General features: G+C 45.0%; 1 protein-coding gene across 1 annotated transcript in view; it reads right to left on the reverse strand.

Annotated features, from left to right (window-relative positions):
• Nucleotides 1-23,113, reverse strand: part of LOC109993928 (guanine nucleotide exchange factor VAV3) — an 81,335-nt gene that overhangs the window by 28,668 nt on the left and 29,554 nt on the right. Inside the window, exons 3-12 of the mRNA XM_020647093.3 lie at nucleotides 6,724-6,782; nucleotides 6,407-6,472; nucleotides 5,573-5,681; nucleotides 5,174-5,275; nucleotides 4,136-4,204; nucleotides 3,896-3,999; nucleotides 3,714-3,813; nucleotides 3,502-3,597; nucleotides 639-707; nucleotides 1-10 (exon numbers count right to left, since the gene is read on the reverse strand). The exon at nucleotides 1-10 is cut by the window's left edge and continues 77 nt beyond it. Of these exons, the coding sequence (XP_020502749.1) occupies nucleotides 1-10; nucleotides 639-707; nucleotides 3,502-3,597; nucleotides 3,714-3,813; nucleotides 3,896-3,999; nucleotides 4,136-4,204; nucleotides 5,174-5,275; nucleotides 5,573-5,681; nucleotides 6,407-6,472; nucleotides 6,724-6,782 (784 nt within the window). The remainder of the gene's footprint in view (nucleotides 11-638; nucleotides 708-3,501; nucleotides 3,598-3,713; nucleotides 3,814-3,895; nucleotides 4,000-4,135; nucleotides 4,205-5,173; nucleotides 5,276-5,572; nucleotides 5,682-6,406; nucleotides 6,473-6,723; nucleotides 6,783-23,113) is intronic.

The following is a 23,113-nucleotide window of genomic DNA, read 5'->3' on the forward strand; positions in this document are numbered from 1 at the left end:
GAGCCAAGTCCTGCACACAAGGAAGAGAAATATATGAAACTCTCTTTGAAAATGAAACCAACCCCCCCAGCACAGAAAGAAGCATGTTATTTCACTTTCCCCCCGTGTGCTACACCTCGACCTGCCTGCAGGCTCCACTGAGCTGTACAACAACATGCAGAGTTTATAAAAGCAGGTAAAGTCAAACACCGTGCACATGCAGTCACTTGTAACGATGCTGCAATATCTTAAATTCTCTTTTCAGCCATTACATGTCGACCTGAGAGTTAAAGCTACAGCAGACTGAGATCATGTCTCAGGTAGAAATACAGTTCAACACAAACGCCACTGATCAGTCAGAGTTTAAAAATTCACATAAAGAATATTTCAAACCACAGACGAGCTCTAAGGAGAAGTTGAGTATAGAGGAAGGAGGACTCAGTAAGCGTTTGGTTCTGCAGTCAGCTGACTGACAATATGAGTTAAAAATTAGATGTGCAATAATGTTCAATATCACCACGACCAATTAAACGGCACCAATTCATCTGAGGGAACCTGTTAGCTACCGTTAGCTTCATCCCTAGCCCTAGTGCTGACTGCAGGTGCATGCTGGGATATGACTGTGGACATCAAATCAGACGGACAAACTGATGTCGTACCTTCATGGCATCCAACGCCGTCCTCAGGTTGCTCTTGTCTGTCGTGTCATGAGTGTGTTTCAGCAGCTCCTGTGACACAGAAACAAAACATCCATCACAGTGGGGTCAAAGGTTACGTTGGGAATACATACAACAATTCTGATTACCCTAACTCCCCATTCCTCATCTCCATTATTTAAAAAGAACCTTTAATCTGACCTCCAGACCGGCCTCGGCACAGGTCAGGGGTCAGAGGTCTGATCTCTGTGAGCAGCTCGTCTGAGAGGTGAGACGCATTCACTGAGAGCTGCAGAAACTTCTTTTTTAAAACTCTGGAGGATTATGTTTGGCTGTCTGTTTGCAGACAAAGAGCTCAAAGCAGGAGCTTCCTTTTCTTTATTTTAAATCCAGAAGTGTAAACGGAAACAGCAGTTATCTCTGAGCCTTGGAACAAAACAAACATGTAAAAATGTATGAACATTGTTATCACGCTGCAGACACACATGAGCAGCTAGAGCTGCCACCGCAGATATGCTGAGAGGAACGCGAGACAAATCCTGTCCTGGAATAAATCAGATCCTCTGTGTGTGTGTGTGTGTGTGTGTGTGTGTGTGTGTGTGTGTGTAGTTATCTTGTTAGTGTGTGTATGTGAAGGAGTGTGTATCTGAAATTGGTTGCCTGTGTCAGTGCTGCAGCGTAAACAAGACATCTAGACCTCAGCAGAGCAGGATAAGGAGGGCTACCATGCATGTCCCTTATATATACACACGCACGCACGCACGCACGCACACACACACACACACACACACACACATACACACACTGAGCTGCTAAGGGAGATATATAGGTCTGCTCGGCACACTGTTTAAATCCCCGGTGTCAGTCAAGCTGAACCTGGGTGTTATTATCAGCAGTCTGTTTATCTGAACCTGCTCCACCTCAGAGCAGGTGTGTGTGTGTGTGTGTGTGTGTGTGTGTGTGTGTGTGTGTGTGTGTGTGTGTGTGTGTGTGTGTGTGTGTGTGTGTGTGTGTTTGGGGGGGGGTCTGATAGCAGGGGCCATACATGATGGAGTCTGTGAGTGACTCGTGTTGAGCGGTGGAGGAATGATGAGCAGACTCAGTGAGGAAGAAAGGGAGGAAGATCGATGAAAAAAAAGAGAGAAAGAAGCAGAAAGAGGAAGTGACATCACATGAGTGAACATGTTCATCCCGTCACCGTGAAGGCGAGAAACCAGAGGACGCTTTATTCACTGCAGCTGCTCTGCAGGGATCAAAGGTCACATTTACTAAATGAACATCTTTAAATGTCTTTAAAAGCCTTTAACAAGTCCCAGCATGCACTGCAGCCCGGGTCTAGCTCTGATGCATTTCTAAACTCTCTCAGGTGTTTTTCTGTAGTTATGTTTTAAGAAAAGAATGAGGAGACTAAAAGTTGAAATATTGTTTTTCTGGGATTAATGGCTCGAGGTTTCAGACAGAGAGAGTCAGACAGGACCGAGAGCAGAGAGGGGAATGTGAGCAGCAGCAGCATCTAGTGGCACAGAGTGGTACTGCTCATAGTCTGATATAGTCACAAACATTTTCATACGTCCTCAGTGTGAGTTGGACCTTTGGACTTAAAAGCTTTTTAAAAAACACTCAACCTGAAGAGAAACGTAAAGAAAATGTATTTATTAAATATTATATTTTAATATTAACATAAAGAGCCAACACAGAGTTTAATTGTTGAAAAGAATCAATGCAGGGCTCGTACTGTTCAGGAGACGGGACTGATGGGATATTAACATTTTAGAGACTTTTGATTTTTTATCAAGAACAGTTAACTGGTAGCGCCATTAGCGGTTAGTGTGCACGCTCTATGAACAGAGGCTGTAGTCCTAGAAGGTTCGAGTCCGGCCTGTGGCTCCTTTCCTGCACGATGTTCCCCCCCCTCTCTGTTTCTGTCTCTCTATCTCTCTCTCTCTCTTTCTCTTAAATCTTTACGACCTTCTGCTCATGCAAGGTTTCACTGCAGCTCGTCTGGTTTCTATTTAAGTTCATTTTAAAGAACATGATGCAGACAGGTATCAGCCCGGACAGACTGAACTCGCCCCGTGTCGTCAATCAATCAATCTATCTTTATTTCTATAGCACATTTAAAACAACCTAGATTGACCAAAGTGCTGTACAAAAACACGATGTAAAAACAACAAGTACAATAACATATAGAATGAAGCACAATAAAAACACAATAAATATGATCATGAATAACATTTAAAAATGTCAAGCTCAAATTGTAGCCAGAGCAAAGAGGTGAGTTTTAAGCAAAGATTTGAAGTTGTTGATGGACTGAGCAGTTCTTATATTAACAGGTAGACTGTTCCACAGATTGGGGTTTTTTGCCTGCACCTTGGAACATCCAAGAGCATGTGGTGTGTTGAGCACATCGCTGTGACTGGAGCGTGGAGGTGCAACAACAACGTTACGACTCCAAGTCTTCTGCAGGTGAAAACTCTTGAAACTATTAAAAACCTTTTTGTGGCGTTGAGAAGTGTGCGTGCATATCTTCTTCTCTCGGCTGTTCTGGTTTCACCGGATGTTTGTGTCACCAGCTCTTTTTAAACTTTAGATTGTTGACTCTCACGTTACGTAATAAGAACAACAAAGCTGTGAGCTTTGAACAACACATGCTCTAACTATTTAAAGTATTCATTACGACCTCTGTCAGGTTTATAAACTAATATCTTAAAATAAAACACTGTGGGTCCCGACGTCATGACTCTGAACATGGTCTTAGATTCTCTTGATATGACGTGTAACGTTACAACATGTTAACCTGTTCCTGTCCATTACAATGGTTGTAGTTGTGAAAGAGGAGATTGTCAGGTGTTAGTGGAGGTGTTACCTGCAGGAGGAGTGGGTACTTTAAGACTCTCTGCATGGGGACCACCAGCAGGTCTCTGAGAGTGAACTTCCCATAGTTAGCTCTTTTTGAACACTCCTGCAGAGACAACAAGGAGACACATCACGTTAGTGCAGAGCCTCAGGCTGACACCAGAGGGCGCTCTCTGTCTTCTGTCATGTCACTGCGACTCTAAACAATTGGATCAGATTCACCTCCAGCTTCATGCGGACGTCCTCTCTGTCTTTACAGATGTGGTCCAGAGTGGCGATGGCCGTCTCCACATGGCTGCAGTATTTACCATAAATCAACAACCTGAGAGACCAGATGAGAAACACATGAAGAAGAGGAAGGGGGGAGGGGGGGGGGACACAGAGCTGACATGGACTCACAGTACCTCTTTTTGTAGGTGATGAAGATCTGGTACAGGTCCTGAGCGCTCCTGCTGAGCACCGACTCCCGGATCTCAAGCAGCAGACATTTATGAACTTTGACCAGATCCTGGAACACAGCAGCACGGGCACTTTAATGCAGCTAATGAGCATCATGAGCGAGGACAGTGACAGACTTCCTGCATGAAGCTCCCGTCCCTGGAGGACTGTGTGAACAGCTCTACCATCTTTAAATCTAGACTCACCGGGATATTCACAAACATATTCTCCATCTCGGCCAGGGTCAGAAACATGGTGAGGGGCGTCATAAAGTGCTGCAGAGAGAGATAGAAGGGGGGGGGGGGGGGGGGGTGAATGCAGCTCATCCCTGTGCAGTCTGAGTGAGAAAGTCATTTTTAGAGAAGTTATGATATTATAGAACCGAGTGTAAAAGAGCTGCAGTCAGCAGAAACACCGCCACAATCATCTGGTTTAAGACTTCAATGGTTTCTTGTCTCACCTCTACGTCTCAGAGGGGCGAACGAGGAAAAGTCCACAAACATTTTATATCCAAAGTCATCAACCCGCACAGACCTCTGGGAAATCTGCACGCAACCTTTTACCGACCAGAGCCAAAACGATGAGGTGAGGAGGAGAGGAAAGGAGGAATGGAGAGGTGAGGAAGGTAAAGGAAAGGTGATGAGGAGAGGACAGGTAAGGGGGGAGGAAGAGTGAGGAAAGTTGAAGATGGGGGGGAGATGAGGGAGGGACAGGTAAGGAGAGGTGGAGAGGAGGTAAGCTGAGGAGGGGGGACAGGTGATGAAGACGGGGGACAGGTGATGAGGAGGGGGACAGGTGAGGAGGAGGGGGGACAGAGGAGGGGGGACAGGTGATGAGGAGGGGGGACAGGTGATGAGGAGGGGGGACAGAGGAGGGGGGACAGGTGAGGAGGAGGGGGGACAGAGGAGGGGGGACAGGTGATGAGGAGGGGGGACAGGTGATGAGGAGGGGGGACAGGTGAGGAGGAGGGGGGACAGGTGATGAGGAGGGGGGACAGGTGATGAGGAGGGGGGACAGGTGATGAGGAGGGGGGACAGGTGATGAGGAGGGGGGACAGGTGAGGAATGAATTTCATATTCTGTATTCAGAGAAGCTGAAATAAGTTTAATGGAACTTAATCTCAATGAGCCAAATCTTTACATCAAACTAGAGATGACACGATTAGATCAGTCTGTAGGGACAGTCTGTGGGCACCAGAATGTTGCTGGTTCAAGTCCCGGTAGGGTGCGTGTGCGTGTGCGTACCTTCTCTATTGACTCTAGAGTCTCCGTGTATTTCTCCTCCGTCTGTTTAAGCTCCGTTAAACAGCAGCTCCTGATGTCGGTCTCTGCCTGCTTCTGAAAGGCCTGTACACACACGCACACACACACACACACACACACACACACACACACACACGTTATCGTTTTATACTTCAATCTGAACCCAGGTGAGATTAAGGTGTTTGTTAGAAAGATTTAGATCCTGTCGCTTTAACACAGAGGACGGACGTCCTCCAGGGGTTATGCTAAGCTAATGCTAACTCATGTGTTTGGTCATCCATACTATGAATATGATGATGATGTCATTGTTGTTGTTTTTTTTGTGTGCACGAATGAGATAAATAAAAAGAGGTGAGTGTGGTGAAGGATGAGATGACCCACCGGAGGAGGGAGAGCTTCAGTCTTCATCAGGTCCTCATAGATCTCTCCTCCTTCTTCATCATCGTACACACAGTCGTACAGATCCTCCTCATCCTCCACGCTCTTCTCACTGCAGCACACAGAGAAACACTTTAATGACTTTAATGACACTACCACAACGACACCACAGCTCTACACTTTACTCTACCCCTACAGGTCTCTCTTTTTTTTAAGATTTACTTTGGGCTTTTTGGGGACAGTGGAAAGAGAGAGGGGGGGTGGAGAGAGAGACAGGGAGAGAGAGAGAGAGTCAGAGAGGGAGAGAGAAAAAGAGAAAAAGAGAGAGAGAGAGTCAAAGAGAGAGAGAGAGAGAGAGAGAGAGAGAGAGATATTCAGAGAGAGAGTCAGAGGGAGGGAGAAAGAGACATCTGGAGATGTTTTATGTCCTGATTCAGTGATTGAGCGAGGGACTAAATGTTTCCACCCACACGAGAGAAACACTCTGTGAAAGCTAATGAAGTTCATATATTAACTTAGGGTCGGGAGTGGGACCCCTTCCTCTCATCCATCATCCTCCCTTCCTCTCATCCATCCTCCTCTCTCCTTCCCTTCCTCTCATCCATCCTCCCTCCTTCCTCATCCCTTCATCTCGTTCGTCTAATTCTCTGCTCAGTCTGGGTCGTGGTCAGTGCTCTGAAACAGAACCCCCATCCTGAGTCTCCCTCTGCCATCACACTCATTCCTCTGTCTCCTCCTTCATGTGATCTATCATTAAATATATAAAATGCATATCACTGTGGCGTGCTCCTTGTTACTGAAGCTGCGTTTAAAGTGAGCATGTGTGAGCAGACGTACTCGATGAGGTCCTCCAAGTGGTTATAGATGTCTTCATCTTCAACACTCTCCTCCGACGGGAACGGCCTGAAAAACAAACACACACACACACACACACACACACACACACACACACACACACACACACACACACACACACACACACACACACACACACACACACACACACACACACACACACACACACACACACACACACACACACACACACACACACACGTCATATTTGATCTCATGTTGTTGTTTTATAAGTTGGTTTGAAATAAACTTCCAGATCTTTAAATTCTGCTCTGTCGTCTCCTTTGGACTGGACGTACCTGATTCCCGTCTGCTGGGCTGTGGCTGTGTGGGACAGTTTGGACAGAGTGTCCATGACCTGCAATCAAGAGGGAAACTTCACTTTATTTACTTTATTTACATCGATGAGACAAACATGAGATCAGACAGTGAAGGCTGAGGATCAGAGAGAGAATCATCAAACTGCTCCAGAAAAGATCTGAACGTTTAACAGTTAAACATGAAATGAGGTCATTTGAGTCTGCAGGTGAGCACAACAAAAAACTGCTAAAATATAATCTCAAACAAAAGGTTTTAAACCTTATTTAATCAACATCTTAATCATTTTTAACGTTATGTTTAGGACAGCTGAGGAGAGACGGGAAACGTTGGGATGTCAGTGCAGGTTCTCAGTCATCCAGGTCATGGTAAACCTGAAGCTTGATTCAAAGGGAACTGGACTGGTTGAAAAAACATTGAAACATTGGGAGGAGAGAGAGCGGGAGATGAGGCGCAGCAAAGGGCCGAAGTGGGATTCAAACCCACGGCCGCTGCAATGAGGACCATCTCTCGTACTAAAACTACTGATTCCTCTGTATAACTCGTGCCCAAATGAAAAAAGTTCCCTCGAAAAGATGAGTTCGATCGAAAAGACGAGTTCCCTCGAAAAGACGAGTCACATAAGTTTCCCCTCCAGCATTGTTGGTGACAAAGCTGAAATCAGAAGTCCCACCCCAAATTGATTTTGATTGGTTGATGAGGAGGAAGTGACATTGATGAGTGCGGCGCTATTCCAAAAGGTGAATAAGATTTACTTTTATTACGGGGTGCACAACATCTCCACTAGGCTATCAGTGCTCCTCGGGTTTTTAACATCAAGCTGAAGTTCTTCTTTGGTCCATGAATCCCTTTAAGGAGAACTAAACAAGCACAGATATAATCCATCTTTAAACATTACTTTGTCCTCCTTATGACTGATATATGTTTGGATTTGTTTGGGTCTCAGTGCTGCAATACTCAAATGTAACACAAGAGGGCAGCACTTTCCCACAATACAACGCCATACTGACAAGCTGTGACAGTGTGTGTGTGTGTGTGTGTGTGTGTGTGTGTGTGTGTGTGTGTGTGTGTGTGTGTGTGTGTGTGTGTGTGAGCACATAAGAACACTTAGATATAATATAAATCAATAACTCTTATTTAGTTGAATCTAAATTCATTAAAACAAACTCATGAATTGATCAACAGGATGCTTTCTCTCTCTGGAAACTGAACATACCTGAGTCGGGGACTTATCATCTGACCATAAGCAGCTCTACCTCATACATCCTGAGCTAACGAGACAGGAGCATGAGTGAGCTGTGAAACCAGAGAAGAAGAACGATGCAGCCTCAGTGAGCACGCGTTATCATGCAGCGGTTGCTAATCGATTGTTCTGTGAAGTTAACCGTGTGTTCTCATTGGCTGACATGATTGTTGTTAGTATGTCATGTAATTTCACGCTGCTGCGCCCCGAACTGCCGCTGCCCTTGACCCTTGGTGGTCATGTGACCTGTTGGACTGATAATCAGCTGCTGCAGGAGAGACGCACATTTATTATCAGACAAACACACAAACACATCTTTGTGATCAGAAAACACTCTGCAGGGAGACCTGATCGTCCAACACCGTGTGTAGCTGCTCGTCTACACACACAGAGACGTTCACGAGAGACACACACACACATTAACACACACACACACACACAGATGTGCACGTGAGACACACACACATTAACACACACACACACACACACACACACACACACACACACATCACATATGTAACACAGACACATTAGGCCTGCAGCACAAGCTCTCAGAGATCAATACTGATCACACAACAGGCCGTCCCTCCCCCACAGTCCACACAATACACACACACACACACACACACACACACACACGTTTCTGCTGACGTCCTTTGAACTGAACAACAAAGGGACTCAAATGTGATTTAATCCTTTCACTTTTTTAACCATCAGGGTGTTTCACTTAGACTCTCGTTGATCAATAACACAACGTGTGAACAATCAAACTGCATCACATCCAACAAACAGAAGGTAACAGACTCTAAGTGATCTGTCCTTAGTTATTAACCATCAAAACCATCACACACCTCGGAGCAGCGGTGCATTAAAAACACTGAAATACATCAGAAAAGAATCTGAACAGACAAAGGAGCAGAGGTGTGTGTGAAGGAGCTCCATGAAGCTCTGCAGACACGCTCAGAGGAGGAGCAGAGGTCATATTACAGTCCATCCTAGATCTCTGACTGTAAATATGATTATGTTGGATCTTCCGCTGTGACATTGCATGTGCTACTCTTCTTCTACCCACTGTATCGCCTCCAGCTCCTCCTTTGTCGCTGCATACAGCCCTGAGAGGCAGAACATGTATCTACAAATATTATTATATTATTCATTTATAAGGACAAACACATCAATCAGCTCTTCTATGAATGTGTGTTAGCCAGGCAGCAGAGGTTTTAAGACCTTCAGGTAATAAAAAAGGGTTATAGAGACTCTTGAGTCTCCTGTAGGAGCCGTTAAAAGAGTACATCAGGTGATTTTAAAGAGACAGAGTACATCAGGTGATTTTAAAGAGACAGAGTACGTCAGGTGATTTTAAAGAGACAGAGTACATCAGGTGATTTTAAAGAGACAGAGTACGTCATGTGATTTTAAAGAGACAGCGTACGTCAGGTGATTTTAAAGAGACAGAGTACATCAGGTGATTTTAAAGAGACAGCGTACGTCAGGTGATTTTAAAGAGACAGCGTACATCAGGTGATTTTAAAGAGACAGAGTACATCAGGTGATTTTAAAGAGACAGAGTCACTCTGATACAAAGTCAACATGTTTAAATCAAATCTGTTGGGTGTGGCTGATTGGCTTGTACACGGCGTCCAGAAGCTGCAGATTCACAGAGTGTTCATGAACGCAGCTCTGGAGCGTTTCCAGCCTGAGCTGGCAGCGACTGAAGCGGACGAGTTGTGTTTCTTTTGCTTTTTGGCTTCACTGAATCCTGAATGAGTCACACTGGCTCTCAACAGATCTGACCATCTGCACACAGCCAGGATGAGTCTCTGAACAGTCGCAGGCCTCGCCCCTCTATGAGCGAACGTCACACTGGCTTTAGAAATGTCCAGAAAACAAAGGAGGTGAGAGGTTCAAGAGGAAACACAGTCATCGGTCAGCAAACACAAATAAAGATGATTACTGCTGCAAGAGTTAAAAATAAATTATGATTCAGAGTCACATTCCAGAGAAACATCAGTGTGTGTGTGTGTGTGTGTGTGTGTGTGTGTGTGTGTGTGTTCTTTAACGCTGCGCTGAGCAACTGTGTCATCACACCAACACACTAACACACCAACACACCAAACACACTAACACACCAAACACACTAACACACCAAACACACCAAACACACTAACACACCAACACACCAAACACACTAACACACCAAACACACTAACACACCAACACACCAACACACCAACACACCAAACACACCAACACACCAAACACACTAACACACCAACACACCAAACACACTAACACACCAAACACACTAACACACCAACACACCAAACACACCAAACACACCAACACACCAACACACTAACACACCAACACACCAACACACCAAACACACCAAACACACTAACACACCAAACACACCAAACACACTAACACACCAACACACCAAACACACTAACACACTAACACACCAACACACCAACACACCAAACACACCAAACACACTAACACACCAAACACACCAAACACACTAACACACCAACACACCAAACACACTAACACACTAACACACCAACACACCAACACACCAAACACACTAACACACCAACACACCAAACACACTAACACACCAAACACACTAACACACTAACACACCAACACACCAAACACACCAAACACACCAACACACCAAACACACTAACACACCAACACACCAACACACCAAACACACCAACACACCAAACACACTAACACACCAACACACCAAACACACCAAACACACCAACACACCAACACACCAACACACCAAACACACTAACACACCAAACACACCAACACACCAACACACCAAACACACTAACACACCAACACACCAACACACCAACACACCAAACACACTAACACACCAACACACCAACACACCAAACACACCAAACACACCAACACACCAACCACACTAACACACCAACACACCAACACACCAAACACACCAACACACCAACACACTAACACACCAAACACACCAACACACCAAACACACCAAACACACCAAACACACCAAACACACCAACACACCAAACACACTAACACACCAACACACCAACACACCAAACACACCAACACACCAAACACACCAACACACCAAACACACCAAACACACCAACACACCAAACACACTAACACACTAACACACTAAACACACTAAACACACTAACACACCAACACACCAAACACACTAACACACTAACACACTAAACACACTAAACACACTAACACACCAACACACCAAACACACTAACACACCAACACACCAAACACACTAACACACTAACACACTAAACACACTAAACACACTAACACACCAACACACCAAACACACTAAACACACTAACACACCAAACATACTAACACACTAACACACCAACACACCAAACACACTAACACACCAAACACACTAACACACCAACACACCAAACACACTAACACACCAACACACCAAACACACTAACACACCAAACACACTAACACACCAACACACCAAACACACTAACACACCAACACACCAACACACTAACACACCAAACACACTAAACACACCAAACACACTAACACACCAACACACCAAACACACTAACACACCAAACACACTAACACACTAAACACACTAAACACACTAACACACCAACACACCAAACACACTAAACACACTAACACACCAAACATACTAACACACTAACACACCAACACACCAAACACACTAACACACCAAACACACTAACACACCAACACACCAACACACCAAACACACTAACACACCAAACACACTAACACACCAACACACCAAACACACTAACACACCAACACACCAACACACTAACACACCAAACACACTAAACACACCAAACACACTAACACACTAACACACTAAACACACTAACACACCAACACACCAAACACACTAACACACCAACACACCAACACACCAACACACCAACACACCAACACACCAAACACACCAACACACCAAACACACCAAACACACCAACACACCAAACACACTAACACACTAACACACTAAACACACTAAACACACTAACACACCAACACACCAAACACACTAACACACTAACACACTAAACACACTAAACACACTAACACACCAACACACCAAACACACTAACACACCAACACACCAAACACACTAACACACTAACACACTAAACACACTAAACACACTAACACACCAACACACCAAACACACTAAACACACTAACACACCAAACATACTAACACACTAACACACCAACACACCAAACACACTAACACACCAAACACACTAACACACCAACACACTAACACACCAACACACCAAACACACTAACACACCAAACACACTAACACACCAACACACCAAACACACTAACACACCAACACACCAACACACTAACACACCAAACACACTAAACACACCAAACACACTAACACACCAACACACCAAACACACTAACACACCAAACACACTAACACACTAAACACACTAAACACACTAACACACCAAACACACTAAACACACTAACACACCAACACACCAAACACACTAAACACACTAACACACCAAACATACTAACACACTAACACACCAACACACCAAACACACTAACACACCAAACACACTAACACACCAACACACCAAACACACTAACACACCAACACACCAAACACACTAACACACCAAACACACTAACACACCAACACACCAAACACACTAACACACCAACACACCAACACACTAACACACCAAACACACTAAACACACCAAACACACTAACACACCAACACACCAAACACACTAACACACCAAACACACTAACACACCAACACACCAAACACACCAACACACCAACACACTAACACACCAACACACCAAACACACCAACACACCAACACACCAACACACCAACACACCAACACACCAAACACACCAACACACCAACACACTAACACACCAAACACACCAAACACACCAACACACCAACACACTAACACACCAACACACCAAACACACCAACACACCAAACACACTAAACACACCAAACACACTAACACACCAACACACCAAACACACTAACACACCAAACACACTAACACACCAACACACCAAACACACCAAACACACCAACACACCAACACACCAAACACACTAACACACCAACACACCAACACACCAAACACACCAACACACCAAACACACCAAACACACTAACACACCAACACACCAAACACACTAACACACTAAACACACTAACACACCAAACACACTAAACACACTAACACACCAACACACCAAACACACTAAACACACTAACACACCAAACATACTAACACACTAACACACTAACACACCAACACACTAACACAACAAACACACCAACACACAAACACACTAAACACACCAACACACCAAACACACCAAACACACCAACACACAAACACACCAACAGACCAAACGGAGTGATCAAGGTGATAAGGGAGTCCATCCCTGTGATGGAGCTAATAAACCTGCTGCAGCGACAAGTGCTGTTAGCACAGCGATTAGAGCAGGACGAGAGATGTGTCTGCAAATATACAGAGTAGAGTGTGTGTGTGTGTGTGTGTGTGTAGGTGTGTGTGTATGTGTGTGTGTGTGTGTGTGTGTGTGTGTGTGTGTGTGTGTGTGTGTGTGTAGGTGCATGTCTCTGAGTTTGCTGCTCTTTGTTGATTTGTTAAAGTCAGAACTTGCAGCACAGTAACGGTAAGAGCCTGATCACATTCTACACTGCAAAAACTCTAATCCTAAAAAGTTTGTTTGTTAAATATCTTGTTCCACTTTGTCTGTAAAACAATCTGAAATGTCTTGGTTCAAGACTGACCACAGACTCTACAACACGACGTAAGCCTCTACAGAATGACACCAAGCTGGGATCAGCTGTTAGCTTCGGGGTTTCTCACCACAGTATCTAAGCTCAACCATGAAGGAAACACTGAGGGCTGATCTGACCTCAGCTAACACCCAGGTGAGAACACACCCTCACAGAGTGTTAGCATCATCTGTGTGTGTGTGTGTGTGTGTGTGTGTGTGTGTGTGTGTGTGTGTGTGTGTGTGTGTGTGTGTGTGTGTGTGTGTGTGTGTGTGTGTGTGTGTGAGCTGAAACCCTGCATGATGTATGTGGAGACATTTATTCGAGTTTATGCGGCACCAGGACGACACTGAAGGCTCAAACTTTGCTTTCATTCTGTTTTGAACATTCAAAGTGAAATCTTTAAAATAAAATCATCACCTGTAAATGTATTTCAAACACACAGCAGTGAAACATTTCCTCTCTGAGCTTCTGTCTCGTGTTGTTTCAGGCCAAGCTTCATGAAACATTTATACAAAGCAGGAAAATCGGTCAAACTGTGAGAAACAAAAAGCTCCAACATGTTTTTACAGCCAACATTTTTCTGTGTATGTGTGAGTGTGTGTACTAATTGATTTATCTTGGTTCCTGTTACTTGTTTTTCTGCACGTGAGATTGATTGTAGTTACTGTGTAATCATGAATGTGTGTGTGTGTGTTTGACAGATGCAGTGTGTGTGTAATCCACTCAGAGAGGAGCCAATAAATAGCTGATTGGCTCCCAGAGAGAGAGAGAGGGAGAGGGAGAGAGAGAGAGGGAGCGGGAGAGAGAGAGAAAGAGAGAGAGAGAGAGAGAGAGAGAGAGAGAGAGAGAGAGAGAGAGTATTTGTTTACTGTATATATTGTAATCATTTGTTGTTCAAAATGTTTTCTGTACTGCTTTGGCAACATAGATTGTTGAGCTGTCATGCCAGTAAAGCTAATTTGAATTGAATTGAATTGAATTGAATTGAATTGAATTGAATTGAATTGAATTGAGAGAGAGATAGAGAAAGAGAGAGAGAGAGAGGGAGAGAGAAAGAGAAAGAGAAAGAGAAAGAGAAAGAGAGAGAGAGAGAGAGAGTGAGAGTGAGAGAGAGAGCTAACGTTTGCAATCAGCTCCTCGGCTCATTAACGTCCGTGATACATAATTAATGTGTTTACAGACATGATGTGAAGGCGACACAGGTTCCCTCAGTCTTCCTCTCCTGCATCCTTTAAACCTCTGCTCTCCTCAGCTGACACACTTTACCTGCAATCACCTGTAAACATGTTGGGGCCTTAAAGAGACTGCAGCTGAAACCGTTTCAGTCAGAATCTGAAAATGTTTTACTGAAGTCAGTATCAGATAAAAAAGATCCTGTAAAGCTGCTCTGCAGGTTTCACACACTGACGACAATGAACTGTGAACATCAGGACGATACGGCAGCTCTAACGTCTCTGTCATAGAGCACAGGTAAAGGTGAGCTGTCAGCAGAATGAGCTCTATGAGCCTCAACGTCTCATATTATATCCAACACAGCAGCTGCAGGTCAGAAAACAAGGTCAGCTCTGCTGTCCAGGTTCATCCCATCAAGCAGCCCCTCAGGACACACACACACACACACACACACACACACACACACACACACACACACACACACACACACACACACACACACACACACACACACACACACACACACACTAGCATGCATTATATATCACACATTAGTGTGGTTTTCACACACAAAAACACTGCAAGCATTCTAATGTTTCCCACGCAGCTCGAGGCCTTGAACACATCTGATCTGACATTTCATCAGCTGTCCGTCAGGTGAGCGACCTGCAGGTGAATCTCACACACTGAACAAGGCACTTTAACTGAGCAACACTGGAGAGACGCAGAGATAATCCATGAACATGACATATTCATTTAAATCAGACATCAGCTCTGAGAGCTTCTACGTTTATTCATTCAGACGCAGAGAGTATTCAAACAGTTCCACCAGAGCAGAGCTGCTGCTGGAATATTTATTCATCTCATATCAAATAATCACAAAGGTGACTGTAATGGTTTCTTCGGTCTTCTTAGTAAATCTTATGTTCTTAAACTTAGTTCTTTCTTAACCACTCTAGTGACGACATTACACTGTTTTACGCGTTGAGTTGGCTTCACACATGTTCCCACGTGTCCACGGTAAAACTACCGTGTTGCTCTGCCGTCACTCGTTTATTTTACTTAGACAGCGTAACACATAACAATACACTTTACTTCCTGTCTCCTGATCACATGACTACGGAAGTCTTACAGAATCACAACAAACCTTTAAAATAAAATAGGAATAATCTCAGTAAATATTCCCAAGATAAACACAAACATATCGTCTGCTATGCTCTAGCAAATCATAATCCAAACAATAATAATCAAACTTATTAATGCAAAAATGGCGCTTACAGTGACTGTAGCAGGAAGCACAACAAACATCACCATGGCAACGACAGCAAACACAAAGCATAAAGTTAGATGGATGTCAGAAATGGAGGACGAGTCCTGTGAAACAAATCACAATCCAACTGACCGATGGACCAACAGCTAGCCACATGTAGCTTTAGCATCATGTTTGTTTACTCTTAAGTCACAGTTTGACGGCGTGAGATGACGAGTTCTGAGGGTGGAGACTCTGGTTGGATCTGTTAGTGTGTGTTGTGCTCTGTTGTTTGTCTCGTTCATCAGACAGTACAGACGATCTGAACTGTTAATCTGTCATGACCTGTCGTCGTGTGTGGGCGCAGAACCCATCACAGACTGATCTCGTAACATTCTCTCTCTCTCTTCAGAATCAGACGAAGCGTGACTCCTCCCACTGCTCCTCTCTCTGCTGGTTTCATCATTGAGTCCTCCGTGATCATCGAGCTGAAGACGTAACCTCATCTCTCCTCCCACACGCTCAAACTAAAACACATCTCCATTGTTTCATCGCGTTGTCATGACGATCTGAAACACGGGCCAGCAGCTACACTGACGATGAAACGCAGTTTCCCAGAGGAGTGTTCAAGTTTTAAAATATGAACTGTGATCGTCTCCGAGTCGCTCAAACATCAAACATCAGCTGTAAAAAGGATGAAAGTGGAAATCCATCTGGAAAGTCCTCAGACTCTACCACTGCTCGCATCTCAAGCTCAGTTCAGATTTATACACCACCTGTGGGAGCTTTTCTTTAACGTGATTGGACGCTCTACCTGTGGGAGCTTTTCTTTAACGTGATTGGACAGTGTCGCCTTGGTGAGAGGAAACTCAGAGCAGGTGTATCACTCTCTGAGTGTCTCACATGTTGGCAGCTGAAAGGTGATAAATAAAGAGACTCAGAGGTGATGCAGAGTCAGACAGATCTAATACGCTGAGTGTGAGCGCTCAGAGAAGCTCGGAGGGGAGCTGCAGAAACATGTAGTTAAGTTATTCATCACGTGACAGCAGATAAATCTACTATGAACAGAGTACATATAGGACTGACCAATCCTGTCCAACCCCATGATTTAAGGCAGTGGGTCCCAACTGTTATCGTGGAGACCCTCCTACTAGTATCTACAAAGACCTCCCCCCCCCCCCCGGACCCCAAAGGGAAACAAAAGTGAGACAACCAGCCAACATGTGTTTTTTTACTGTAGTGTCTCCATGAGCTGAGGGAATCTTTCTCTACAGACTAAACACAGTCCACAGAGGAACATAATGTTTATGTCGGAACATAAACTCGTCCGTCTAAAGTTATCTTCTGTCACATTAAGACGATTCATATTTTATGTCTCGTCTCTCCAGCTGCTGCAGTATCTCAACTCAGGACTCTGAGCTCTGCAGGCTCCGTCCAATCAGAGCGGCTTTACACCTGAGACTGCAGGTGAGTGTGAGTAACTGTCTGGAGGAGCAGGAGGTCTGTGGCGCTCCTCTGAGAGGGAAGACTGAGAGAACAGTGAACCAATCAGAGTGAAGATATGTTGCTTCAAACAGAGACTCATGGAAGTCATCTGTTTAAATCAGGGATAAAGAATAATGTAATAACATCTGCAGCAGCCTCACACGAAGGAGCTGCAGCAGCCTCACACGAAGGAGCTGCAGCAGCCTCACATGTAGCAGCAGCCTCACATGAAGGAGCTGCAGCAGCCTCACATATAGCAGCAGCCTCACATGTAGGAGCTGCAGCAGCCTCACATGTAGGAGCTGCAGCAGCCTCACATGTAGCAGCAGCCTCACATGTAGGAGCTGCAGCAGCCTCACATGTAGGAGCTGTAGCAGCCTCACATGTAGCAGCAGCCTCACATGTAGGAGCTGCAGCAGCCTCACATGTAGGACAGTCCTGGTTTTTAAAGCAGCAGATTTATAGCCTCATTGTTTTCTGGTAAACAAAGTGGCGAGCAGGATGATCCATCTCGCTGCTGCTCCTCGCTCTGCTATTCATCACGCTGGTTTACACGTCGGCCTCCTCCCTGCAGGCTGGATGATGGTGTTGACCAGAGCCACAACCAGCAGACACTCACAGAGACGGAGCATCCATCACATACCTCGACACACACACTCTCACACACACACACACAGATGTCTGTGTGGCTGACCGGCAGAGTGAATGAGGAAGGAGCAGTTTAGGTGTTGTGTTTTCATGATCGGCTTTAAAGGATTAAATATTCAGAGGGAGTCATTAATATGTGAAGAGCTGCTCGTCTGATCACCACTTCAGAATGTGGAGCTGCAGCCCAGGCGAGTCCACTCACTGATGTTCAAATTCTGATGTAAGTTTGGGTAAGAGTTTGAAATCTGGATGATCATAAACACGAAAAATGTAAAAAGGAAAAGGGAACACTGACTCCAGATCAGCAGAGAGCAGAACGCGCCTCCACATCTGGACGTGCTGCTGAAGCTGCTCGGCCACAAATAGCCCGCCTGTCACATCTATATGGCAGAAGTGGGTTAGCATCACTTAGCATACCCTGAGGAGTTTCCATTATGATCATGAACAATTAAATACGCACTGTTTCAGTCGCACTGTTCTGCACGTTAGTCCTTCAGCTGTGTGCGAGCTCTCGTTCGGGAAGCTCTCCCTCCACGCTTCGCCTCACTGACTTCATATCTGGGAGTCAAATCGGACACTTTTAGAAACATTATGTTCTCATTACAGACGCTAACACGAGGCTGACACATGAAAGAGATGTTTGGTTCAGCTAACGTTCTGAGGAGATATTTTTAGTCTTTCTCATCTTTAAAGCGATGATATGGAGAGTGACTGAAGAACGCACTGATCCTCATTTCTTTAACCCAAATCCTCCGCTCTGTATTCATCTTCAGCCTCGTTTGGATCCACACGCACACTAAAAATCCTTTGGCCCACTATCACCACTTCTATACTCCAGTAATCGAGTCAGGATTTATTCTTACTGCCACTGCAGGGAACTGTTCTTTCTGTTCATCCTGAGGGTTCAAGTGTTGTTTAAAAGATGGATGACAGAAAGATGAAATCTTTAAAACTCCATCATGGAACTGAATCCTAAACATCATAGAGAGCTGTCTCCCCCCTCCCCCTCCTCTCTAGAGTCCATGCTCACACAGGTCACCATGTGGTGGACACTAAAGCTTCAATGTTTATCCAGCTCTGCATGGGTCTGTAAACCTTTCTGTGTTCTAACCTCTTTATAGTTATATTTTATCTGTGGTTCAGTCATCGAGAGGGAGATGAATAGTTGGTCCACATCAGTAAAGCGGACCACAGCTCCTCATGGAAGACGGATCAAAGCTTCCTCAGCATCTATTATGTCCCTCCTGCATCCATTCAAACATCTCTCAAACGCCGTCTGTCTGATGTTGTATCACAGACGGATGAGATGTGGGGAGCTGATGGTGTTTCTGAGCAGAGAGCGGAGGATGGAGATTAGAAATGTCCTCGCTCTGACTGACAGCTCATCCACCCACTCCACCTCCAGCTCTGTGAGGCAGCACGGAGAAAGAAGAAAAGAGCTGCTGTGACACACATACAGGCCTGAGTACGCCTCCTGAACATCTCAGAGAGATCAGAAGAACATAAACGTGTGTAATGGCTCCTCGCCATTCGCCGCCGCCGGCTGCTCATCAAACATTTAGAGCTAAGTTTGAAAGATGTTTCAGAGACTAAAACTAAAATCTCCCTCCATCGCCTTCTTTGAAAGAAGTCTGCCGCTGTTCGAGGGAAACGTGCCTCTCAGCGAGGAGAGAGAAACATTCATCCGTCTCGGTGCATCGCCACCCATCTGGAAGAAACGGCTGAATGGCGAGCAGCTCCTGATCTGAATGTGAAGTCACCTGCAGCAGTCATTTCACAGCTCGTCTCAAATACACAGAGAGGCTGCCTGCTGTCTTTTCAATGTCCAGTGAAGACTGCTCACAGCTGCTGCGAAGTAATCTGATTTCATATCAGCCGCTCCTTACTGACAGATGTTAGGGTTTGAGTGAAAAACCTCTGATCCAGATCTGTGTAGTCTACAGTCACAAACATGTCACACACTGATCGCTCTTCATCGTGTGTTACTGGAAGAAAGTCAAACTCTCCAGCTCGCACACTGGGATCTTTTCTAAGTCATGCACTGACGATTTATTCCTGCAGAGAAGAGTTATTCTACATAACTCTAAAGATGGTGTCTCTGTCTGCCTGTTGTCGCCCGTCCTGTCATCGACTTCAGTTGAAGATCAAATCCTCTGTGCTTGTTTACATCAGAGTAGTAGAGCGAGGAGAGCGAGTTCATAACCAGTCTGTGGCAACAGCGCCCACTAGTGGTGAGTTGGTCAGAGTACAACATTTGACTGGCATCAGAGGCCAAAATATGAATCATTTGTTAAACTGAGTAGTTCTGGTGCCGACTGGCGAGGGAGATGTCGACTAGATGTGATGATCTGTCGTCCTGGACCTGAGTTCAGATTATTTAAGGTCTTTTCAAAGCAGAAGGTTTAAAAACTGCAGAAGAAGAATTCAAATCTGACACACCTGAATCTTGAATGCAGCCGTCTAAATAAATGTTAAATAATCAAATACACCATCAACTACGACCACAGACTGTATAAAACATGGAGGAAGTCTCTGAGACGCCACCCATTGGTTTCAGAAGCAGACTCTGGAGTCCCATCGATGGCTGTCTCCATGCTGGAAATGCTGTCTCAGTCTAACTTTCAGTCAACCTAACGACAGGCTGAGAGCTGGAGCTGAGGCGGGTTTTAAACCTCCTGACAAACCGTTACACCACGCCCACCTGTCAATCAGGTCAGCTACACGCCTTATTGTGAATAACTCTTATCCTTCATCAAATCAAAACTGATGAGTCATCAAAACATTCACCCCCCGTACAGTGTGTGTCCATCGAGACATGAGCTAATCACACCTATTTGGTTTTTTGAACCAGGCTGTAAACATGTTCATCTCTGTAAAAACAGACTTTTTAGAATGGGTGTGTATGTGACTTCCTGTGCTTCTGCAGCCAGCCTCTAGTGGACACTCGAGGAACTGCAGGGTTCAGCATCCGCTTTCAACACTGGAGGCTGCAGATTGGATAAACCGTGCATGGAGAAGAAAGTTATTTTAGTTTCTTCGTTGCTGTTGTAAAAGTTGATATCAGAAGGACAGCTGAAGTGTTCTGCTGTGGTCGCATGCTGTTTGTGCAGGTGTACGTGTGTTTACATATGTAAGCATGCAAGGTGGCGTGTGTATGTCCTTGTGGGTGTGTGTGTGTGTGTGCGTGTGCGTGTGCGTGTGCGTGTGCGTGTGCGTGAGTGTGTGTGTGTGTGTGTGTGTGTGCGTGCGTGCGTGCGTGCGTGTGTGAGTGTGTGTGTGTGTGTGTGTGTGTGTGTGTGAGTGTGTGTGTGTGTGTGTGTGTGTGTAGACAGTACAGCGTTAGTCAGAAAGTAGAACAGCGAGGAGGTGGGGGGGGTAAGACCTGCTCTGAGTCTTTGATCCTGACCACGGTGGCTCAACAGACCTGCACGCCTCAAAACACACACACACACACACACACACACACACACACACACACACACACACACACACACACACACACACACACACACACGCACACTGAGGCTCTCTCAGGCAGAGAGACTGATGACTGTATAAACAGTTTTACTGATATAACATGATGATGTCATTTATCACTTTACATTTTAATAAAGTTGATAAAATGTCACATTAACAAACATAAACACATTAATGTAACAGTGTGTTCTTTCTTTAGCAGGTGAGGAGCCCCAGATGATGAACACATCCCGCCCTCTTGAGTGTTTTTATTGGAGGACGACGTGCAGTGTTTATGTGACACACACTCGTTGGGAGGCTCCCTTTGAACTGCACACGCAAGCTTTCACATACACACACACACAGACACACACATATATAAACACGCTTTCACATACACACACACACAGACACACTCCTGTAAGCATGAGACAAAGAGGAGATGTAAGTGTAGCTGAAGCCGTTTTAAAATCTCATCTGCCATTTTCTCTCGTTAGCTAATGCGTCTCTCGGAAGAAGCGGGGAAAGGAGGTCAAATTCAGAGGACAACGTGAAGAACTGTCATGATTTAAGAAGTAAATTCATGACAAAGAAACATCACAGACTGATGCAAAAACAACCAAACTGTCTGAGATCTAAATGTCATACATATCTGAGATTAAAGTCATTAAATACATCAAACATGTTTGTGTTTTCGGTGGTTAAAGACTGACGCGTCTTCACTCTCGCTTGTTATGATTTTATTTAGAGAGGATAGAGTCAGAAATCAGAGAGAGAGAGAGAGAGAGAGAGAGAGAGAGAGAGAGAGAGAGGGGAACGAGATGCAGGACAGGGGGCCACAGGTCGGATGTGGAGGACTTTAGCCTCCGTACCTGTGGTGCGCACACTGACCACGAGGCGACTGGCCCCCCACTTTGGTGTTTTTAGGAGGATTTGTTTCATCGACCAACCACAAGAAGAACACAGCCAGAGTTTAGAGCCAACAGCCTCCAACAGTTCATACCTGCATCTCAGGTTCCCAGAGTTCAACGCAGACACCTGCTGATCGTACAGCTCTGCACGCTCACAGGGGGTCACGGGGGGTCACGGGGGCGTATATATCACGCCTTGAAACGGCGGTCTGAACAGGGCTAAAGTAACATACTGGTAGAGAGGGGAGTCACATCAGACTGAGAACAGAGAGACAGACTCAGGAGATCAGGGGAAGTCCAACTGTCTCTGTC

The sequence above is a fragment of the Labrus bergylta genome, chromosome 20, assembly GCF_963930695.1.
Source record: "Labrus bergylta chromosome 20, fLabBer1.1, whole genome shotgun sequence".
NCBI lineage: Eukaryota > Metazoa > Chordata > Actinopteri > Labriformes > Labridae > Labrus > Labrus bergylta.